Source organism: Cyanidioschyzon merolae, chromosome 5 (genome assembly GCF_000091205.1).
Source record: "Cyanidioschyzon merolae strain 10D DNA, chromosome 5, complete genome".
Taxonomy (NCBI): domain Eukaryota; phylum Rhodophyta; class Bangiophyceae; order Cyanidiales; family Cyanidiaceae; genus Cyanidioschyzon; species Cyanidioschyzon merolae.
Window position 1 is genome coordinate 254,620 of NC_010131.1, and position 21,125 is coordinate 275,744.

The 21,125-nt window shown below is 56.0% G+C and overlaps 4 protein-coding genes and 3 non-coding genes across 7 annotated transcripts, besides 1 other annotated feature; 4 read left to right on the plus strand and 3 right to left on the minus strand.

Annotated features, from left to right (window-relative positions):
• Positions 1-1,166: 1,166 nt before the first annotated feature.
• On the minus strand, positions 1,167-3,899 carry CYME_CME092C (similar to ankirin; the record flags this gene model as incomplete). The annotated part of the gene is made up of 1 exon (XM_005535546.1): positions 1,167-3,899. The coding sequence occupies one exon, from the start codon at positions 3,897-3,899 to the stop codon at positions 1,167-1,169; it is 2,733 nt and encodes a 910-aa protein (XP_005535603.1).
• CYME_CME093T lies at positions 1,499-5,386 on the plus strand. The gene has a single exon (XR_002461245.1). It is a non-coding gene; the product is annotated as a hypothetical transcript (transcript).
• A 319-nt stretch (positions 5,387-5,705) lies between these two features.
• Positions 5,706-10,267: a sequence feature (possibel transcribed region).
• Positions 7,720-9,033, plus strand: CYME_CME094C (hypothetical protein; the record flags this gene model as incomplete). Its single annotated transcript, XM_005535547.1, has 1 exon — positions 7,720-9,033. One exon carries the CDS (start codon positions 7,720-7,722, stop codon positions 9,031-9,033), a length of 1,314 nt encoding a protein of 437 aa, XP_005535604.1.
• Positions 10,268-10,718: 451 nt separating the features above from the next.
• On the plus strand, positions 10,719-13,538 carry CYME_CME095C (phosphoenolpyruvate carboxylase; the record flags this gene model as incomplete). Its single annotated transcript, XM_005535548.1, has 1 exon — positions 10,719-13,538. The coding sequence occupies one exon, from the start codon at positions 10,719-10,721 to the stop codon at positions 13,536-13,538; it is 2,820 nt and encodes a 939-aa protein (XP_005535605.1).
• A 2,518-nt stretch (positions 13,539-16,056) lies between these two features.
• On the minus strand, positions 16,057-18,123 carry CYME_CME096C (unknown zinc-finger protein; the record flags this gene model as incomplete). Its single annotated transcript, XM_005535549.1, has 1 exon — positions 16,057-18,123. One exon carries the CDS (start codon positions 18,121-18,123, stop codon positions 16,057-16,059), a length of 2,067 nt encoding a protein of 688 aa, XP_005535606.1.
• Positions 18,124-18,775: 652 nt separating this feature from the next.
• CYME_CME097T lies at positions 18,776-20,402 on the plus strand. The gene has a single exon (XR_002461246.1). It is a non-coding gene; the product is annotated as a hypothetical transcript (transcript).
• Positions 19,133-20,730, minus strand: CYME_CME098T. The gene has a single exon (XR_002461247.1). It is a non-coding gene; the product is annotated as a hypothetical transcript (transcript).
• Between the last annotated feature and the right edge of the window lie 395 nt (positions 20,731-21,125).

Consider the following 21,125-nt stretch of genomic DNA (forward strand, 5'->3'; position numbering starts at 1 on the left):
CAACATGGAAAGGGAATGCTTCGATAGATTCAAACCACTTACAACAACGCAACGTTCATGATCTTTGGTGGCATTTAGCGAGCACTGCTGTTTCGCCATGCGATCGGAAACGACAGCGTCGATGACTGCCTTTATCGTCGGAGTCTAACGATATGTAATCCATCCTGAGGGTGAGCGTGTCACGGTGCAATTGTGACAGAGACACTTGAAGGACGGGCCAGGGAGAAAGCAGGGTCCCTGAGCTATTTAACAGGTCTACAAAAAGCAGGCGCACAGACCCGAACTCCTGTGCAGCGTCGCAAAACCGACCTAGACGAGAACCGGGTTCTCCTTATTCAAACAAGTCTTGGAGCAGGAAACACTTCCTCGCTCCATAGCCTGAATATCTGCAGCAAACCGAGCTGTGGAAACTGGATTCGTGAGATACTCGACTGACACTTAACCCATAGAGCAGAGGAGAGGGCTCTCGGGGAGAGCCCGCATCCACCGCAGAGTCCACGTGTCCCCCTTTCCCGACGACTGAATTATAGTGCGTTTCAGTACTTCCGACCTCGAATTTATGGTTCGCTGCGTTTCGAACAGGTGATGCTGAGCAGCACCACAAGAACAGGCATCTCGAGATCGCTCTACGGTGTCTAGACTGCAGTCAACGCAAACCTACCAGATCGGAAACAAAGAAACCCAATTTCGGGAGAGCAGCACCGGGTCAACGATACCAGCCTCCGTATACGATAACATTACCGCTATCGTTCTGTCTGGCTAGTGCTAGCGAGTAGCGAATGCACGTAGGCATGCATACTAGGGGTACTGCACGTCATGGAGTTGCCTGCAGCGCTTCCGCATACCCTCAGCGACTGCGCGTTCGTGCCTGTGCATGCCGACATTGGATGCATTCGCAGTTGGATCCAAGTTTAACAAGACTGCATCTCGGTGGATACAGACCAGAGCGACGACTCGGCCGCAGACGAGTCACCGCTGCTGCCCAAGGCATCTGCTAGACGCTCAGGTGCTCTCACGGGTATCCCCGTGTACTCCAGACAAGTCTAGATCGCGTTCGATACACTAGCAGCCTGCTCCCCGTACATCTGCTGCAAAGTGGCAACGACAAGAGGCGCAAGCGTCGACACCATCGCTCTTCCATCGAGCCGAATGTGTTCCTGTCCGACTCAGTCACCCACGAGATCCTTAATCCAGGCGTCCCAGCAGCCCGGTGGTGCCGCTGCCGTTGTTGTTGTTGTTGTTGTAGTCGTTGTCGTTGTCGTGGATCCCGGAAATGCCGAGGGCGCTACCGACCCTGCATCCAGGGCAGGCATCGAGTGGTGGCATTGTGAATCGCCTCCATGCCGTTTCTCGTGTGCTCCGTCGCTGGGCTCGGGACCATTGAGCAGCGGCGATACACTCGATGGTGTCGAGTTCTCTGTCTGCAGAGACGGTGTGCCGGTGCATGTGCCGGTGCCGGTCTCGCTGGGGCCTCCTCCAAACTCCGGTCCTTCGCTAGATGATGCAGCGCGGCTAGCGCACGCGTTCTCAGCAACCGCTGCTGGTACGACTCCAGTCCCAAGGATGCTTCCTGGCGTGATTGTGGCCGCAGCCGAAGCCGCAGCAGCTGCGTGGGGCGAAAGCGGCGATATGCGCGCATAGCTCCATGGGCCCCAGTCTGCTTGAGGCTGCTCCAAGAACGTTCCTCTCATTGGGGCCAGGTAAAACGAGTGCCCGAACGGGTCTAGGTGCTGATCAGATTCATCATTGCTGGGAGTACCAAGAACAGAGCAACCAGCTGCACCGGTAGGCGCGACACACAGCGAGCTGCTGAATCCTCCAGGGTGCTGCTCGCAGACCTCTCCGCCTGGAATCTCCAGCGGCGGGAGCAGCCTCTGGCGAGCGCGTACACCCCGCAAGGCATCTTGCGTTGCTATCGCTCGAGACGGTGACCTTGTCGCTGCGAACATGAGCGGTGTCGGTGTCGGTATCGGTGTCGGCGGTACTGCTGTAGCGCACTGCTCCATTGGGGTAGAGGGCGCTCGGCTCAAAGCTCGTGTCGTTTGTGGTGCGCATGTCGATGCTACCGACAACGAAGTCGATGCTGATGTTGACGACGACGACGACGACGACGATGGCGGCGGCGGCGGCGGTACATGCAAGGCATCCGTTGTCCTCGTTGCCGACAGGAAGCGTAGCAGCTCTGCAACGACCTCGTTGTGGCCATGCTGCGCAGCCAGGTGAACCGCAGTCTGTCCGTTCATGTTCGCTGCGTGCGCATTGACGGCGGGCAGTACACCAGCGCCCCGAATCCAAGCTGCAACCTGCAGCAAAAGGCGCACGCTTTCCGTCTTACCGTACTTGGCTGCGATCATAAGCGGCGTGTTCCCATCCTGTGCATCGGGCATGTCAAGCACATCGGCGGCATCCCAGAGCGGTACGCCCTGTGCCACCGGTGGTAAACCCAAGCACGCGCGCACGTCTGTGACCGTGATGAGTTCGCGCAGCACTTCGACATGGCCATAGCGTGCAGCGAAAGTCGCCGCCGTCCACCCTCGAGTGGAAGTTCTGCGCCTAGGATCGACACCGTCCCACAACGAGAGCAAATGGCGTACACATTTCGCGTGCCCGTGCTGCGCTGCGAGCATGAGCGCGGTGGCGCCCTCACCACATGGTGCATCGAGCACTGCCTGAAGCCACCGCTTTGCTGTGATAGTGACTGTCCCATTGGAGTCTGTGCCTGTCGTAAGGAGTGCAGATACCCTATGTTTCGCGAATTCGACCAGGAGCGCAACCACAGCCTCTTGACCGTGCTTCGCCGCGACGTGAATCGGCGTCATCCGCTTCCAATCAGCGGCAACGAGGTCCGCTTCGATTCGGACGAGCTCTTCGCCACCGTTCTTCAGCGCCGATTCGAGAATGGTCTGCACAACCTGAATATGGCCAAAGCGGCATGCGTAGTGCAGCGGAGTTGAGTTCTTCTTCCGAGACGGCGACACTGGGCCTTGAATGGCGGTCAGGGACGAGTAATTCGTGGTCGCCGAAGTTGGCGTGCTGATCGTGGACAACGGTGACGCCAGAGGGCATGTGCCTGCGCCCGCCGTTGCCAGCGGGCTTGGTTGCACTGCGCACACCAACCCTGGCGCCAGCGCTTGCGCAGCGGCAGGCGCGCACTTCACATACTGGAGCCCAGCGGAGACGCACGCAGTGGTGCCGCTTTCGCTGCCGGTGTGCTCGCCTCGGAACGTGAACGCTGGGTCAGTTCGCTCATCGATGGAGCATAGAGGCGGCGTTATCTCGGCGGGCGCAGTTGCTCCACAGCGACTCTGTCTGAGCCCGGCGATATGCCCCGCGAACGTCTGCTCGTTCCGTGTACTGACGGCAGCGGCGCTTGCAAACGCGGGCGCATTTGGGTTCGGTGCTCCCGTTGCCTTCGCCGACGCTCCCTGGATGGCTGCATTCGCGTACGGAGTATGAACGTCCGCAGGGATTCCCGATACCGTTGCCGACGCCGGCGGTAGGCAGTTCGTCTCGAAAGCGCGGTTTCGGAGTGAACTTGCTTGAAACGCCTCTGCGACCCGAGAGGCACGCAGGCCGCCGACCCGAGCACATCCAGCCGAACGCTCAGCGCCCGCTCCCGGCAATCTACGAGCCACGCTGGGCAAGGGCTTGCGTTCTGCTTGGGACCTATGTATGGCATCTTTGTGAAATCTCTGCTCCTCGTTTGAAGCTAGCGATTGCTCTGACCCGAGAGCATTCCGGACCGAGAAGTGACCATTGATATAGCTGCCAGTGCTGCTGGGTATACGCTCCGTGCTTTGCGTTCCCATCCGAGGCTCGCCCGATGGTCGCCGTTCCAGACGCTCTGACGATACGGGCTTTGCGCCCAGCACACCCGGAGTTCCAGCTCCGTGCTCCATTGTGCAATCCAATGTTCCCAGATGCAATCTATATGCTAGCAACGAAGAAGTAGTAGGCTTCAAAGAAGCGATGTCAACCGTCTCTTACCAGTAAGAGTCGGACAAAGCACTCAGCACAAAACGAAGCAGAACGAAACGGTGGCACTTGCGCTGCAGCGTGCCAGAGTGCGTGTCCAGCTGTCAGACACCGTCGTCACTTACGCGTCCGCTCTGAAAGCTGGACACGAACTTGCCCAAGGGCCTTGGCGAGAACGCGTCTTCGTTCCAAAAGCCTACTTTCGTATGCCCAGTTTCCGAGGCTCCTTCACTATAAGAGAGCAAAGTCACAACCAAAGTCGTTGATTTGTTGCAACTTTCCCGCAACGTACCAAACTCGCGACTCTGCGTCTTGGTTGCGCTTTCACCAACTCGATTCCAGTAGCTGGAGGCTAGTGTCCACAAAAAGCACAAGTCCGACGTGAAACTCGTTCTACGCAGGTAGAGATGCTCCCAGAGGTCCGCACCGTCGTCGAGTCACCCCGAGGGCGTTGTCGGGTTTCGCGAACGAAGGAATATGTCGCAGTAGCAACGAGTTCCTTTCGAATCCGAAACCTACGCCTCGTCAGTGTGTTTGGCCCGTCGATATCAAGTATGCGTTTCCCCGTATATGATATGACGTAACGGCACAATTGTCTGTTACTCGAAGAGCGAGCGACGCACGGACCGATGCGCGGGAAAAACCGACGGAACGGATGCGTGCACCGCCGTGACGCAGCGTCGATTTCTCCTTCGACGACACGCATTCGATTTTGTGACACTTTAATGTAACGCTCGCGGGAGCGCGCGCGGCCACCCCGCGGGGATTTCGATTACATAGAGGTTATAGAGTTTCATGTCAATTGTGTTCCACTGCCAGGTGCAAGTACGCAACTGGTGTTTCGCGGTTCATAGAAGATGTATTCGGAGTGCGTTCAGTTCAAGAAATAAATACGCTAGAGGCAATGGTTTCGACATGGGGTTCGTGGATCCCAGAGGCCCCGTATTGCAGGTTTCGACAAAAAAAGTGAAAAAATTCCTCTTCTTACGGAGCGTCGAGCAAAGAAGAGCGATTGACGAAGAAGCAGAAGGGGCGAACTGGGCGAGAAGAGGTATTTTCCGGACGGTGCGAAAATGAGACTCATGTCATACATAGGACGCTAGTCTTACGAATACTTGCATCGGTGAGTTCAACCAGAGGCAATGAACGCAATGAGTTCGTGAACCGGGAATCTCACACCGTCATTAAAATCAGAAAATGTGCGGTGCTGAACATGAGATTCGAGGAGCTGACGCGATCGAAGTAACTTGGGCAGCCTCTGGTACTCGACGTGTCCAGAAATATTCTGAAACCGATAAAAGTCGGCCGGTCAACGAAGGCGGGGAGGCGTATGCGCGTGCGTATACATACATAGCCTCCGTGGTCGTAGAACGTCTATTGGTTTCACGAAACATCGTATAAATGGAGCAGGTGCACTTGGCTAACTCTCGCGTCTACCCTAAAGATTTAGGCTGTTTCCAATGTCATCGACACCAGGCTTTGTGGAGGTTTTCTGAGACTGCTCCCTTTTTCTTGGACGTTGATACAGTTTTTTATACGCTGCTCCGTCCTTTCATCCAGTTTCCCTCCTGATAGTCGAAGGCTGTCAACAGCTGCGTTCGAGTTCGGACGTGAAGTTTCGGGCACTTATCTATCTATGCCGTTCATGCAGAGGCCGAAGTCGTCATCTACATTTCGCTCGCCATTTTGATCTTCTTTGTATGCAGCAGCAGCAGCAGCAGCAGCAGCAGTGCACCGTCTCCAGCGGCGACACTTGGGTGCCGTCGGGTGCTTCTATAGGCGCACCACCATCCAGCCTCCTCCAGACGCTGCCTCGTGTCGCGTCAAACTTGCTTCATCGCAAGGTGTACGCCCTTGAAGGACACAGGGGCGCTCCACTCGATGCCCCCCTCCGTTTCGACGCCTGGTGTCGTACACTGTGGTCGCGGCCTTCCTCTTGGCGATTCGTTCTGCGACTGTTCTGTCTGCTGGACACGCAAGAACGTACTGTTGCATCCAATAAGATATTTTGTGGAAAGCGATCTTGTCCTTGATAAAACACGAACCAGAAGGAGAATTCAGACTGGACAACACGTCGAGGAATTCCGACCCGGCTACGCTTGCACCATTGCGAGCGAGAGATACAAAAAAACTCAGACCGGAGTCCAAGCGCCTGTCCCGTGCAAACAGAAGCGACGTCAGCCACTGAGCACAGATCCCCAAAGAGGTATCATGCAGATTTCGAATCCAGATTCGTCGATGGCCACGACGAGAGGAGCAATCATCTATCAAACCGAAATTATTACAGGACATGGTATGTTCAGTGATCTTTTCGCATGAGCTTGCGAAAAATTCGCCAACGGTCAACGTCGAGATTTTCTCCTCGTCAGTTCAGCAGCGCGAATCGCTGCGTACGATGGTTGCCTTTAAACATAAAGATCGAGAACGTGAAGAATATGTGATTTGAACCTGCTACACACAAGCAAAGAAGGATCGTGGATGCTTGCACGTCTGCATTGCATACGGATATCGATTCTTTCTTGCGTTCCCATGTTCGACTGCGTCGCGAATCCTCTTCATTCCAGTGGTGTCACGCCTTGCAGCGACAATGCTTCCAAGGCGCTACATCGAAAAAAAATAACGACCGAGAATCCTGAATCGACGTATGAATCCGCATCCCCTTATGGTTGCTCTTCTAGTATCGAGTCTGTACATCTCAAAAACATGCTCGGAAAATATCGACATGCCGGCACTGGCCAAGCAGTTCAGTATTCCATTCTAGTGTGACATGGGCGTAGCGTTCGAACGTTTCCGCATTGATCGACGGAAATGACATACTCAGTAGAGATCCCGGCTGGCAGGGTGATTTTCCGGGATTCGCGCCCATATTCCACCATTCCTCGCGCAAACCCCAGGTTCCGACATCCTCCTCCTAAACGCCCGTCGGAGACAATAGCCGTTTCGTAAGTTCCGGCCTGCACTGAGCCTGCCAAGAGCGTTTGCAATAATCCCTATGGCACCGGTGCGTACCTGGCACGACGAGAGCGCGGCTTTGGGAAACCACTGAAGGCGTCGGCTTGAGGCATGGTTCACCCGACACGAGGTCAGATCTCATAGACATTCCGAAGTCCAGCGGACTTGCTATGCAGGCGTGCCTTAAAGGCAAGACCCGTTCGAGTTACATGGCTTACAGGAGGAATCCTGGGGGCTCGTCTCCCCTTCACAACCCTCTGAGGAAAGCGTCGTCGTTTCGCAAAATAGCGGTTTTGCTCCGAACCCGCGCGTGAGAAGGTGCACGAATCGCTGAACTCGTGTGCTCTTCCGTTTCGTGCCAAATTTCGCCTAAAAGGTACGGAGCACACGAAAGCGCACGCTCTTGGTGAACGTACCACCCGGCTCGATGGCCGACCCGGGGGATTCAGGTCAAAATGATCAGACTTGCAACGTAAAAAATCCGTTCAAGCTGATTCCACCTCAAGACGACTCCACTCTAAATCATCCATACCATAGCATAGAATTTGCTCTCGAGCCGGCAACCAACGGCATCCAAATGTTTTTCTGAGGAAGCACCACGACACAGCAAACCGGGAAGCGGAACACGCGCGGCAACGTCGGCGCCACCGGACACACCATCATCTGCGCCACTACATAACTGCATATTTGTGCTGCTACTTGTTCAGTTCAAGCTGGTGCATTTTTTTGAAAAAGTGATCCTAGTCGACGTGAACAAATACATATTTCCTTCCAACATACTACGAACAAGGTATGCGGTTGAGATCACCGGACCAGTGGCTACGGATTCGGCGCTGGCGAAGAACTGGCGGGCGTTCAGGGCACCCCGTGCGCAACCTTGCCCTGCTTGTTGTTATGCTTGGCGTTGGCCTGCTCTGGCTACACCCCGAAGCGCACTGGTACCAGCGCCTCAGCGGGCAAGTTCGGGCTAGGTTACGAGAGCAGTCTGCCGGACACCTCGTGAGCAGCGCCGACCGGAGCGAATCGGCCTTGCGTGAGGCTGGACGTGGAATGAGTGCGACTGCGTCAGTGAAACTGGGTCAAGCTCGCTGCAGCTGTGCACAAGAAATAGATACAGCGTTTAACTGCTTAAAAGTTCAAAGCGACGTTTTGGTAAGAGCGCTGGTGACGACGGCGCTCAGTTACGCGAAACCGTGGCGCTGTCAAGACGCTGCCAGCCTGCTGGCTACGTGTTATCTGGATCAACGATATGGGAACTTGTCCAGCCCGACAGTAAGTCTCGCTACGGTGGAACAGCGCGTACTTGGCGGGTACAGTGATCCGTTCCAGGCGCTCTGGGCCTGTGAGTTCTACCTCGCCAACTTCCTGCTCTGCGTCGACGACCTGGTTGGCGGTTCCGGAAACACAACGCGGAGCCTCCTCGGCGGTGCAGGACATATTCTGGGCGAGCTCCTGGTGCCTGTGAGTCGACCAGACATGCGGAGTCGGCAAATACTTCGCGATCCGAAGCGGACGAGTAGCATCCTTTATTGTCTCTTGAACTGGCATCGATGGGTGCTCCATCTTCAAGAAAATACTGCATGTATCGAGCCCTGCGAGGCTGTTGATGCAGCGCCCACATTCGACAAGATCTGCACGGGCTCGCTCTGTGCGGTGCTGTTTCGCGAGCCGCGGGGTCCACCGGTGACGCTCGCGAGCCTCACGACACCGGAACGGCCAGTACCGCGAGCCTGCATCGCCTGGTTGTTTGATGTGCTCGCGCAACTGGCGCTGCTCGCGGACGAGAAAGAGCTCGGGTCCAATAACCTATTCGCGCTCAGTGAAACAGCGAGCTATGGATCATGCTGGCCAATCGCTCAGCGTCTCGCTGGTTGCCTGTATACAAACGTTGTCGACGGCAATGGTGGTGGCCTCATCGGCCCAGTGCATCGTTGTGATAAATCACTAGGTGATCTCAGCGAATGCATCGGGGGGATCGCTCTTCGAGAGACGGCCCTACATTGTGCGACGCGGGATAATCTCTGGGCAGTGCGATGTGCACCCATGGTAGATCTTGACTATCGATCTTGGTACTTTGGTACCATGCAACTTGCCGCAAAAACGTAGTGAGCACATCGAAAGCGACATTCCCGCTTCTCGTTCCTTGAATATCTTATGGAGCACGGGCGTGGTGCGGATGCTTTTCTGGTGCAGTGCTCCAGGTGGTAAGAGCGTTCGCAGAGCTGCGCGCTCGCCACCGAAAACGGTGCGGATTCACATCCGTGGACGAACGAGATGTCGTCATGACCGGAATTGGCTAGTTTTGGCCAGAACACTTTGCATATGGCTACCCTCGAGCTATTTGATGGCCAATCGGGTACCGCAAGCGGTGCACGACATGAGGGCGTCTCTTCCGAGCGAAGCGTGCTCGCAGACAGACAACCGCACAACCGTGCCGTCGTACAGGAACGCTGCCAAACAATTTCGCGAAGCAGTCCCACCGTCAACAAATCCTTTCCCCGCATGTTTTCACGAGGCGCTCGATCTCTAAGTCCAATACCCGGTACGAGGCAAAAGCAGCCAACAAACATCCTCGTTGGTGAACCCAATGGTCGCGACTCGCGAGACCTACACTGCCACAGACAGAGTGACTCGAATGCGTCATTATCAGCGGACCAAAAGCATTCTCACCTCGTGTCTGAGAATATCATCGCAATGAGCGTCTTGACTCTATCTACGGACTCGCATCTGGGCAAGCGGGCTGCTTCGTTCCAGGCGCCACCTCGAACCACAAGGCGTGACACCATAGAGAGCACCTGTACCAGCAAAATAGACGGACACCGTCGACGTTCACGACCAAGAGGAGCAGCGCTAGCAACGACGAAGTACAGTTGCAAAGCTAAAATTGCAGTGCTCGAGTACGAATGCGTTATGACACACACACACACACACGTAAATCTTCGACGTAATCCACTGCACTGTCCAGCGCCGGGCGGGTTGTTCGGAAGCGGCGCACCGCGCACGCGAGCTCAGTTAGCGCAGCGAAAAAGACGCACGCTCAAAAAATCAGTCGCATAAAATGCCCAACATGTGAAGCGGATCTACCGCAAACAATCGGGAGACAACAGTCGACGTTGCGCCAAGTGCACCTGCCCTGAGAACAACCGTCAAGCTACTGTTTCAGTGGAGGCGGCACACAGGCAAACCCATGAACCACCTTGATGCGTACCTCTAGAGCATCATAGAACTTCTCTTGCGCGCTCAGCGACGGTCGTCCCAGTTCCACTTTGTTCTCGTGTACCATAGACGGAGCCTTCGCGAGCGTAACTCCTCCACGTCCATCGCAAGTGGCGAAACGGAAGCCTGCCTGCAGCGCCTATCGGCACGTCGCTTGCGCCAGGACGTGCGATCACGCGCTCCTTTGCGCATCCTTCGTGTCATATTCATACGAAAATGTTCTATTATGTACTATATGCACGAAACGCGCACCAGCGCCCATCGATGGCGTCCAATGAATCCGAAAGGGTCATGTGCTGTACCAGTAGGGCAAACGCGCACCAGCGCCCATCTGTCACGTCCAATTAATCCAAACTTGTTCCTATTCTCATGCAACCGGCCTGTCGACGCCGCGGCCGCGCGAGCATTCATGGCCCCTCAACGTCTGCTTGCGATCCAGATGCGCGCAGTGCCCCGAGCCGCCGCAGCCGCCGCAGCTGCCGCAATGCATCTGTGGCGATGGCGGCATTCTTCCATACGTTGAGCTCCACTGAAATTTCAGGGATTGGTCGTAGCTGCCCCAACTGCCCCACAACATGAATAGTTCTCTCATGAAACGTGTCGATTCAGTCGACTTTACCTCCCCGTTGCAGGCTAACGTCGAGTTGCTGACCTCGTTGCTGGTGAGCGTCGTCGAACAGCACTGCGGTGAGGCAGTCGCGGGAGCTTTCGAGAAAGTGAGAACGCTGTCGCGTCTCTACGACCTCACGCACGAAGAAAAGCACTTTGAGGAACTGTGGTCGCTTGTGCAAGAGCTCCCGATTGATGATCTCGTGAAAATCTGTTCTACTTTCAGCAACCTGTGCAACTTGACGAACATTGCAGACCATGTGCACCGCATCCGCCGCCGCCGAGCTTACGAGCGGGGCGAGTCCTCGTTCCTCTTGCACTACGGCGCCGCGGAAACCTTCGAGTACCTGGTCAAGGCAGGCTTCACTCCTGAGGAGATCTATCGCAATTTATGCAACCAGACGATCGATATGGTTTTGACGGCGCACCCGACGCAGTCGGTGCGACGCTCGCTGCTAAGCAAGCTGCACAGCATTGGAATGCTGCTCATTGAGCTGGATCGCAACGACTTGACCCCACAGGAGCGAGATCTCTTGCACATGCGGATTGAAGCAGAAATGAATGCCTTATGGCGGACAGATGAGGTTCGACGCAGTCGTCCGAAGCCGGAAGACGAAGCGCGGGCCGCCCTCAATGTCATCACGTCTACGGTATGGGACTCTGTTCCGCGTTTCCTACGGCTGTTGGATATTGCGCTCCGCAAGATTGGTATCGAGGGGGGGATACCCCTTGATTGTCGTCCGTTCGTGTTTTCCTCGTGGGCCGGCGGCGATCGCGACGGGAACCCCAACGTGACCGCTCAAGTGACTTGGGAGACGGTGCTCCTTAATCGTTTCCGCGCTGCAGAGCTCTTCCTTGAGGCGATCGAGAGCCTAATGTTTGATCTCTCGCTGCATTACTGTAGCCCCGAGCTGCGCAAGTACATTCAGACGTTACCCGAGCCACAGCTGGTTGAAAAAGGCGCCCGAATATCTCTCATATATCGCGAGTTTTCGCACCACGTACCACCATCGGAACCTTATCGACAGGTTCTGGCCCACGTGCGTGATCGAGTACGTCTCACGAGAGACTATTTCGGGGCATTGCTCTCCCAAAATCATGCGTTAGCGGATCAGATCGATCCCAGCATTGTGCTTACCCACGAAGAAGAGCTACTGGAGCCACTGCGCCAAATCTACGCCTCCTTGCTAGCCGAGAGTGACGTTGCGGTGGCTCGCGCAGGACTCACCGACCTTATCCGCCGTGTTCAGGCCTTTGGTTTATCACTTTTGCGCCTCGATATTCGTCAAGAGGCGAGCATGCATACCGAAACCATGGACGCAATCACTCGGTATATCGGCGGCGGGTTGAAGCCGTACACCGAGATGACCGAAGCAGAACGGATGGCGTTTCTGTCGGAGACGCTGCAAGGACGCCGCCCACTCATTCCCCGCGACGGCATACCGGACTGCAGCGCTGCCGTCCAGGAGGTCTTGCGTACCTTTGAGGTATGCGCGAAAATCTCCCGTGAGATATCCACCACCGCGCTCGGTGCCTACGTCATTTCGATGTGCATGGAGCCGAGCGACGTCCTCTGTGTGGAGGTACTCCAACGCGAGTTCGCACCAAAACGGCCTCAGAGGGTGGTACCGCTCCTCGAGACCATCGGAGCGTTGCAGAAGGCTACTGAATTGTTGACAAGCCTGTTTGAAGTGCCGTGGTACCGCGAGCACCTCAGGAGCGACCACGACAATGTTCAGGAGGTCATGATCGGTTACAGCGACAGTGGCAAGGACGGTGGTCGAATCACCTCGGCGTGGGAGCTTTATCTTGGCCAAGAGCGTCTGGCCCAGACTGCCCGAAAGTACGGCGTGCACTTGCGCTTCTTTCACGGTCGCGGAGGCACCGTGGGCCGCGGCGGTGGGCCCCAGCACCTCGCGATCATGTCACAGCCGCCGGATACCATCAACAAGTATTTGCGGGTAACCATCCAGGGAGAAGTCATTCAGCAGGATTTCGGAATGCCGGCCCTTGCGGATCGTACGCTGGAAACCTTCACAACAGCAGTTCTCCGGCAAGAACTGATGCCTTTCCGCAACGTACATCCCAAGTGGCGTGAAATCATGGACCGCATGAGCCACGTGAGCTGTGAGCACTATCGTTCGATCGTCTACAAGCAACCGAACTTTGTGCGCTATTTCCGGTGCGCTACACCAGAACCTGAGCTCGGCATCCTGAACATTGGGTCACGACCCCAGAAGCGACGCGAAGGTGGCGTGGAAACGCTGCGGGCGATACCATGGGTCTTCAGTTGGAGCCAAAATCGACTCCAGTTACCGGTCTGGCTGGGCATCGGCGACGCCATCGAGGATGCCATCGAGCGAGGCGATGGCGACACCCTTCGCAAAATGTACCTCGAATGGCCCTTCTTCCGGTCGTTTATGGACCTTATTGAAATGGTGCTCGCAAAGGCCGATACCCATATCGCTGCCAAGTACGACGAGGTGCTGGTTCCGGATCCCGACATGCACGCCATTGGGTCAGAGCTGCGGAGGCGGCTCCAGCATACCATCGCTTTGGTGATGCGCGTGTCGGGCTCTCGGCGTCTTCTCGATAACGACCGTCCACAGCAACGAGCGATTGATGCGCGGCGGCCTTGGTTGACCCCCATGAACTTGGCACAAGTGCGAGCGCTGAAACTCATGCGCACTGCAGCAGCGCAACAGAGCGAGCCGGAGTCGAACGTCACCGATTTGTTTGTGATTAGTGTCAAGGCGTTGGCGGCAGGCCTGCAGAACACCGGTTAAGCGTGGTATCCAGGGTTCGTCCCTGGATGCTCTGTACGATAGGGAAAAGAGCGGAGCTTGTCTGCGTGAGTTCACGATTGAACAAGCGCAGAACGAGCGATCGGCGAAAGCGTCTTTCAGGCCAAGCGTAAAGCAGCACAGCCTCCACCTGTGATTGATCAGCGCGGAACACCGACCCGTGCGCTCTGTTCGTGCATTCCGATTCTCTCTGGGAAGTTTCTCTCTCAGATGCACCGACTCGATATTCCAAGGGCCGGCACAAGGGCTGGTGGATGCATACATAGGTACGGGATGCTCGGTCTGTTTTCCCAAGCGACTTCAGCGACGCTTTCTCGCGGGAATTCGATACGTTACTGGCATCAAAATGGTTCATGGTAGGTCAGGACTCGGATTCAGAGTACTGCGGTTATCATGAGACCATGGAGACATACAGGGCTCCTCTCTGCTTTTTCACTGACATGCAGCATGCTCGAATCGCGCGTTCATCAAGTTTCCGATATTTCTGTTTCAGGTTGCTTTGTCGACACATCCATTCGCGCTGCGGAATGGATGAGGGGAACGGGAACGAAGATGCCCCTTGGCGATTTCCTCACAAGCTCCGGCAGCAAGCCCCCTGAATCTATCGCCTCAAACAATCGACTCGGTCTGAACGGCAAATCCCCCGCTCTTGGTGATCATCGACGGAACAACATTGGACGGCAGCATGAAACCTCCCACGGGAGATGATGCAGGACGCGTTCTTTCGTTCGGTGTTTGCCAGGAAGAAGACCACGGGATCGGAATGGATTCCAGTCAGCGATCGCTTCGAGTGGAGCGTGCTTCACTGCGTTGCCCGAACGAAGCGTGTTCAGATCGATATTCGTCGAATTGTTCTCCCGTTTTGGATGTTCGTTTCGGTACTTGTTTTTCCATGGTAAACATCGCGCTCCATAAACACTCTATCGAATGGAATAGCCTGTTCTTGCACGTCCAATAGACAGCGTGCTCGAGCAGGAAATCGCAAACGAGAAGCCTGTCATCGTTGCATGTTGCAGCGGGCGCGAAAACGAGCAAGCACATCGCGGGAAGCCTTCTGTACCAGTCGAGGGCATGTACCGAACGATGAAATGAGGTTTCACGCGCCACAGCGTTGTCGTCTTCCTCCTCAGCGGAGGACTAGGACTAGTTGGAGAAAGTTTGATATACTTATGAGAACACGCAACTACCGTGGATTGTCAGCGCTACGAAGCGCGCACCGATGCTTTATACAAAGCAGATGAAAATGGCAAGCAACGCTTACATCTCAACGAAAAGCTGCGCATCCAGTGTGTCGATAGCAGCTGTGCGTGTCGACATTGCGACTGGAACACCGCAATCAACATCCTTCGACTCCTGACAACAGAGCTGGAGGGGCAGGAATGACCGGCGTCTTTCATGCTGCAGAGAAGAGATAGAGGAAACGGAGCTAATCATACAAAACCCCGCAACAGGCTGGTGATGACGACAAAGTATACTGACCCAAACTTGAGCATGATCATCCGAATGAGAGCACCCGTCCCTTTCTAGTCTAACATGGGCGTCACGTGATGCACGCCGTATAAACGCCGGGAACTGGACCAGAGCGTCACCATCACCATCACTATCATCATCACGATCATTATCATCATCACCATCACCGTCACTATCAGCATTGTCATCACCATCATCACTATCATTATCACCATCCTGGATTCGGATCGCGAGTGTACGCTTTACAGGGGCTGTCTCCGTGTATACCCTCGGATGAAGCAATCCAAAACCGCCTGACGTGTCGCACACTATATCCAGGGAACCGGAGTATCGCCTTCTTGGGTACGGCGTGCGAGCGCAGACTTGACACCAGATGCCTCCGCAATGAACATCAGGTAGAACAACCACAGCAGCAGACATAGCGTCCTACATACTGACCTCTATGTAACGGTAAAGCGGTACGCAGTCTGTTCTCTGATGATGTGCCAGGCGATGCTCCAGCGTCGCAGCATCGATGCACTGTGCTGCATCCTGCCCGCTGCTGGTCAGCTGCTGCTCTTGCAACTGCCACTGTTCCGAAGAGCAGACACGTGCTTCTCGTTTGCTGTTACTTTGCAAACAAAACTGCGCTCGTGTTCAAAACGACTCCATGAAACAGCCCGTTGACGTGAACGGTGAGCGATCACGACGGACGCGCTGTAGCCCGCACAGCGACTCTGGACTAGCACCCATGCAATGATGACCATGATACATTAATCTTTAAGACCTATGCACGTACAAAAGCATACACAAATCCAGACACCCCGCATTCTCGTTCCCGATAGCTATTCACACACACACACACACACACACACACACACACAGAGGGAGAGAGAGATCCCCTAGTTTCCTGAAGAGCGTCGATGCGCTCGTCCGTGCCTGCGACTCGCGGTCACTCGCCACCGTTGTGCGGCAGCAGCATGGATCCAGTCCTCCGTCGACTTCGAGCTTGCTCCGTGGTAGGGCATACAAACACCGATCGTACGGGTCGTTAAGGTCGCTCCAGTGAGGGCGTGGGCGCTGCGGTGGCCGCTGTCGTGCGCTCCGGGTTCGTGGACCTCCCGGCGGCATGCTCGGATCCGGGTGTCGGTAACGATGTCGGATGCACTGCGGAAGCGCGCAACGGAGGTGAGAAATCATCCAGCCATTCTGCAGTTAGCTCAGGTTCGTTCGGTGTTCGCCCAACAGGCCAACTTGAGTACGGAGCGCTCGACGATAGCGCCTTGGAATCGTTCGATGACCATACAGAAGCTTGCCACTCGTGCATTTCCCGGCCCGTGGTATAGACGGGGTCCGCCCCGGCGTCACGTCCAGGACCCGCTTCGAGTCCACTGAACGACAGCCGGCCAGCGCTGACACCGTCTTCGTTCCATGATGAAGCCGGCTCTGTGCTCGGGCGCTGCGGACCCGACCAGTAACCCTGTGTTGTCCAGGTATTTGGCGGCACCGGGCTTGCAGCAAAAGGCACTGCGTTCACGTTCGTGCCCGGTGTACCGGGCACGTGGTCGCGCACATCCAACACGCTCGAAACCAGCGGTGCATGAAAACTTCTCGCGATGGACTCTCGAGTTGCCGAGGCCGGCGAGTGCCCCGTGGTGCCCCCTGGAATCGTTTTGCCCAGTGATGCATTACCTGCGATCGACAAGCAACCCGCCCCGCTGGTATCCGGTGTCGAGAACGAGTGTGGCGAACGTGCAGGCGGCAGGAGCGGCGGTGGCGGTAACGATCGATGAACCGGTGTTCCAGGTGCTGCATTGAAGGGTTTCAGTACAGGTTGACTGCGGCCGTGCGATAACCCGCGCTGGGACGGCGACCACAGCAGCGGATCCGAACTTCGCTCCGCTGCACCTGGCCAACTGCCAACATGTTTCTCGGACGGCGTTTGTTCGCGTGGCGACGGCAGCGACCAGGAAAGCTCTGTGGGCGAGCACGTTGGTGCCGATCCAATGCTCACTGTGCTCTCTGCTCGGCACATGGTGTCGTCGTCACACGAGCGATGTTTTGGGACGCTGCTGGACAACCAGGAGGATGCGGCATCCGCGGCTCGCTCGTGTTCGGAGCGGCGGCGAGCGTCACGCGGGGCTGCAGCCCCCACCGAACCGCTCACGTGATGCAGGCGCATAGGCCGCTCCGCGGGATCCAGTGCGGGATGGTTATACTTACAGCTGCTCCCATAAGGACATGAGCCGGTCATGACCCAGTCGAAGCAGTCACGACGGTTGAGCGAATCAATCAGTCGTGCGTCTCGGGGCGGATGATTGAACTTGCAGCGAGCCCCGAACTGGCAGCGGCCAGTCTTCAGATAATGCAAACAATCGGGTGCACCCTCGCGACACGGGTAGACGCCCGGTCGACTCGTGAGCTGGGCGGTGTTCGCGCCAGCCGACAGCATTCCAGCAGCACCCGACGCATTGTTTCTGGGTCCACTGGATGCATGACTTCGCGGAGCACCGCGTCGATCAGACATGGCGAGTGAGCTGCCGGGACTCGATACGCTCGCTGTTGTCGCTAGCGAGCTATTCGACGAGAACTTGGGTGAGCGCGGGTGAAGCGGAGACGATGCGCTGCTCCGTATGACCGGAGCCCCGGAAGCAGGAACATTCACGTTCGGGGATGGAGGCGCAGAGGCACGTCCCGCTCCAGTGCCGTTGGTCGGTGGGAGATTCGCACCTGGCGGCTCACGCCTTGGCCAACTAGTGGTGCCGGCCTCTGCTCGAGTGACTGGCCATTTTTGCTCTGCGACGTGACTAGAACCCAGAACGCTATCGAATGAAGACCCCAAGCTGCTGGAGTGGGCGGCTCCTGCAAGAGAGCGGCGGGCGCTCGGATACTGCTGCGTGTCCCGTGCGGAACCCGAGGTTTTCGGCCAACCCCCGGATTCATCTTTATCCACCAAACTCCATGCTCCCTGCAAGTCCAGACCAAACTCGAGTGGAGAATAGGAGCTTGCGGCGTTTTCACTCGCTACCGCCTCGGCAGCAGAAGCAGCCGTGTCCGTGCGATCCCAGGCAGGTACGATACCCTCCGAGTTTCGCTCTAGCTGCACACGCTGTGCCATTCTCACTAGTTACACGCCCGCAATTCAGAATACACGGAGTCAACAGATCGGCTCCACCCAAGAAAACTGTGCAAAAGATACAAAACTCTTGTCCAGGAAGCGAGTACGCCCCGCGAAAGCTCCCGGAACAAAAAAGCGCTTCAGAGGGCACGGAGCTACCGCGCACCCTAGTCTGTGCGGTAGCAAACTTTGCGTCGTGTACGCTCTATGCTCGCCAGTCCGCTGCCTGAATAGACACAAGACAACACACCAGAGCAGTGCGTGCGGTACACGCGCACCAAAAAAAAACGACGAATGACGTTACACTCAAAGCTCGTGGAGTCTCTGCCAGAAGCGCTCCTAACGAGCGCTGCCGGACTCGCGTGCCCGTTGCACGTCACCACCCTCAGATGCATTATTGTACATGATTGTACTAAATGGAACCGTTTCTAAGAATCTCCTGGTGGCGGCAAGCGCACTGCGCCTCTCGTGATCGGGTTCGTGACGCGCGCACGCAGCATCTCGCCACCGGAGTCGGCAGGCGTCGTTGACGGACAGCGCGCGTGTCACGCAAGCGCCTGGCGTCGCTCCGGCACGCAGCGCGGCTGAACGGAGGCACGCAGGATGTCGCCACTGGCGTCGCTGCGGCACGCGATGCCCATGAGGCGCAGCCAGGTCGCAGTGCGCGCTAGCTGACGGGCTCAATAGGACTCTTGCACGCGCATGCAAGCGGAACCGGCGCTATGGGCTGTGCACGAGCAAGGCAGATCACGGTCGTGACATGTGTACAGGAGCAGGATTCGAGCTTCTGCATCGGGCCTGGACATTGCCTGTGCAAACGCGAACGGAAAAGATGTCGACGCTGTAGGCGGCGTTTCGTGTGCCAGCTGCCGACGACGCATGGCGCACGGTAATGCGCAGGCATGTCGGGAAAAACTGGAACAGGCCCTGTAACTCGGGTATACATTCTAAAGTTTGGGTATCTTCCTGCGATTGTCAATTGCAGGTGTTGCAGGATTTTCTGTCACTGATTCTTTACCTCTCTCTTGTCTCCGCCCGTATATACGACAGTCGATACTGACCAGCCAGCTTCGATGTCAGGATTCGAAGGGTGTTGACGGTGGCACGCAAGTGCCGAGTTCACGGCGTCCGGCTGTTGCCCAGGCATTTCATGCACTAGTGAAAGTTACGATCTAGGCTTCGGTTGCCGAATTCACCTTCCATGTATACAGGCCTGGTGCGTTCTTTTGGAGCGATGACGTACCCGGTTGTGATCGGGTGTTCAGTGATGTCTAACGCGCCTCTTCCTCCGAGTGCTGCCCTGTGGCGCGCAAACGCTTGCTTTATTGCCTGATACTCGTACTTGGCGGGTACGAAAGGCCCCTTTGGATGCCGTCCTCAGTTTCCTCGCCAGCCGCGGCACCCTGCGATGACGGCATTCTTGTGCGCGATTCCATCGGCGCGTACGATGCCCGTTGCACACACCAAAAGCGGCTGCAGCCCACTTGGTGGAGGATTTGTGAAACGTGGTGTTTTCCATGATGAAACAAGTGCCGGACGGCGAAGGCTCGTCGGAGAACAAATCGAGAGCTCATGATCCGTGTACACTACCCTGGTGCAAATTGGTGAAGAACGATGCACTGGAAGCGATCGCTGCGATGACTCATATCCGAGTTTCAGACATTTTCGCATGCAAACCGGAGGAGTGCGAGCCTCAGGGAACATGTCACATGACGCACCCCGCACTGGGTTCGAATCCCGTTTTATCGATGTTCACACCGAGAGGACGTGTCTCCTTTACAAACGAGATCAACGATTTGACGCGACAGGTCCAGTGAACCTTTGGGATGCGCTGGTGAACAAAGCGTCAAGAGACGACATCGATGATCTTGCTGTTTTACTCCTGCCACGCAAATCGCTTCGCCCACGATCAGCCTTGAAACAGAGAGGTCGATAACGTGAAGTATACGTGATTTGAACATTCTGCACATGAAGAGAGGAGAGGAGTCGATGCTTGTACGTACGCTTTGAATGATCATATTTGTTATGTTGTATGCCCGTATTCAAGGGAGTCATGAATCATGGCAATTCCGATGACGCTAAGAATTCCAGTGTTCAAGCGTCGGAGGAGCCTTTCCAAAACGAAGACCGAGACACCCGAACCTGCGTTTGAGTCCAAAAAAACCCGGACTGCTGCACTGGTACTGTCGAAGATGTACTTGTACAAAAGAATCAAAAGCCAAGAACACACCATGCAGTTCAGCGTTCTATTCTAAACTGAGACAAGCGTAGATTCGATTTGTGCGAGATAATCCTTTCGTTCTGGATAGAATGCATTCCTGCAGGAAGACCGCGGAAAGCACCACGATTCAGTCAATCTGGACACCATGCTCTCCAGCTGACTTTTGATTTACGGTCCTAGTCGTTTCAAACACCAGGTCGGGACGACTCCGGGCAGCTCGATACCCCCGTGAAAGCGCAAGCGTAGCGGCCAGAGAACGCTGGAGCGCAGGCGTGTTCTGACCCAGGGCGGGCAGCAGCGTCTCGAGACGGTGCAGAGCGGCGAGCAGCGCAGGCGCTCGACGACCCCAACAAGGAGATAGCGTCGCCGTTCCGTTTCTGTGCGATGTCTGCGGTAGCGCTATAGGATTCATTGCCGGCGCCCGCGCGACAGAATGCACGGAGCGTGTTCCCAAAAGTAAAGCAGAGTTCGGAACCGGTGAAACTCGGATGTATGGTGCGGAATAATGGGTGCTCTCCCGAACGGAAGCGACACTCTGGCAGTCGGGTGTCTCTTTGTTCGTGAGAACGATACGACAACTATACGTGCCTCGTGAAACAAAAAATATTTCACGAACTTGTCGGGTACATGAATATGCCCACGCGCAGACGCGTCCCAGCATTGTTTTACCGACCGACGGCTATCGGCTTCAGTTTCTAATTGAACACTTCAACTCTGGGAAGCAGCCCCACAAAGTTGGATCGCAACAGCTTCTCGGGCATCGTCTTCCGCACCGCACATC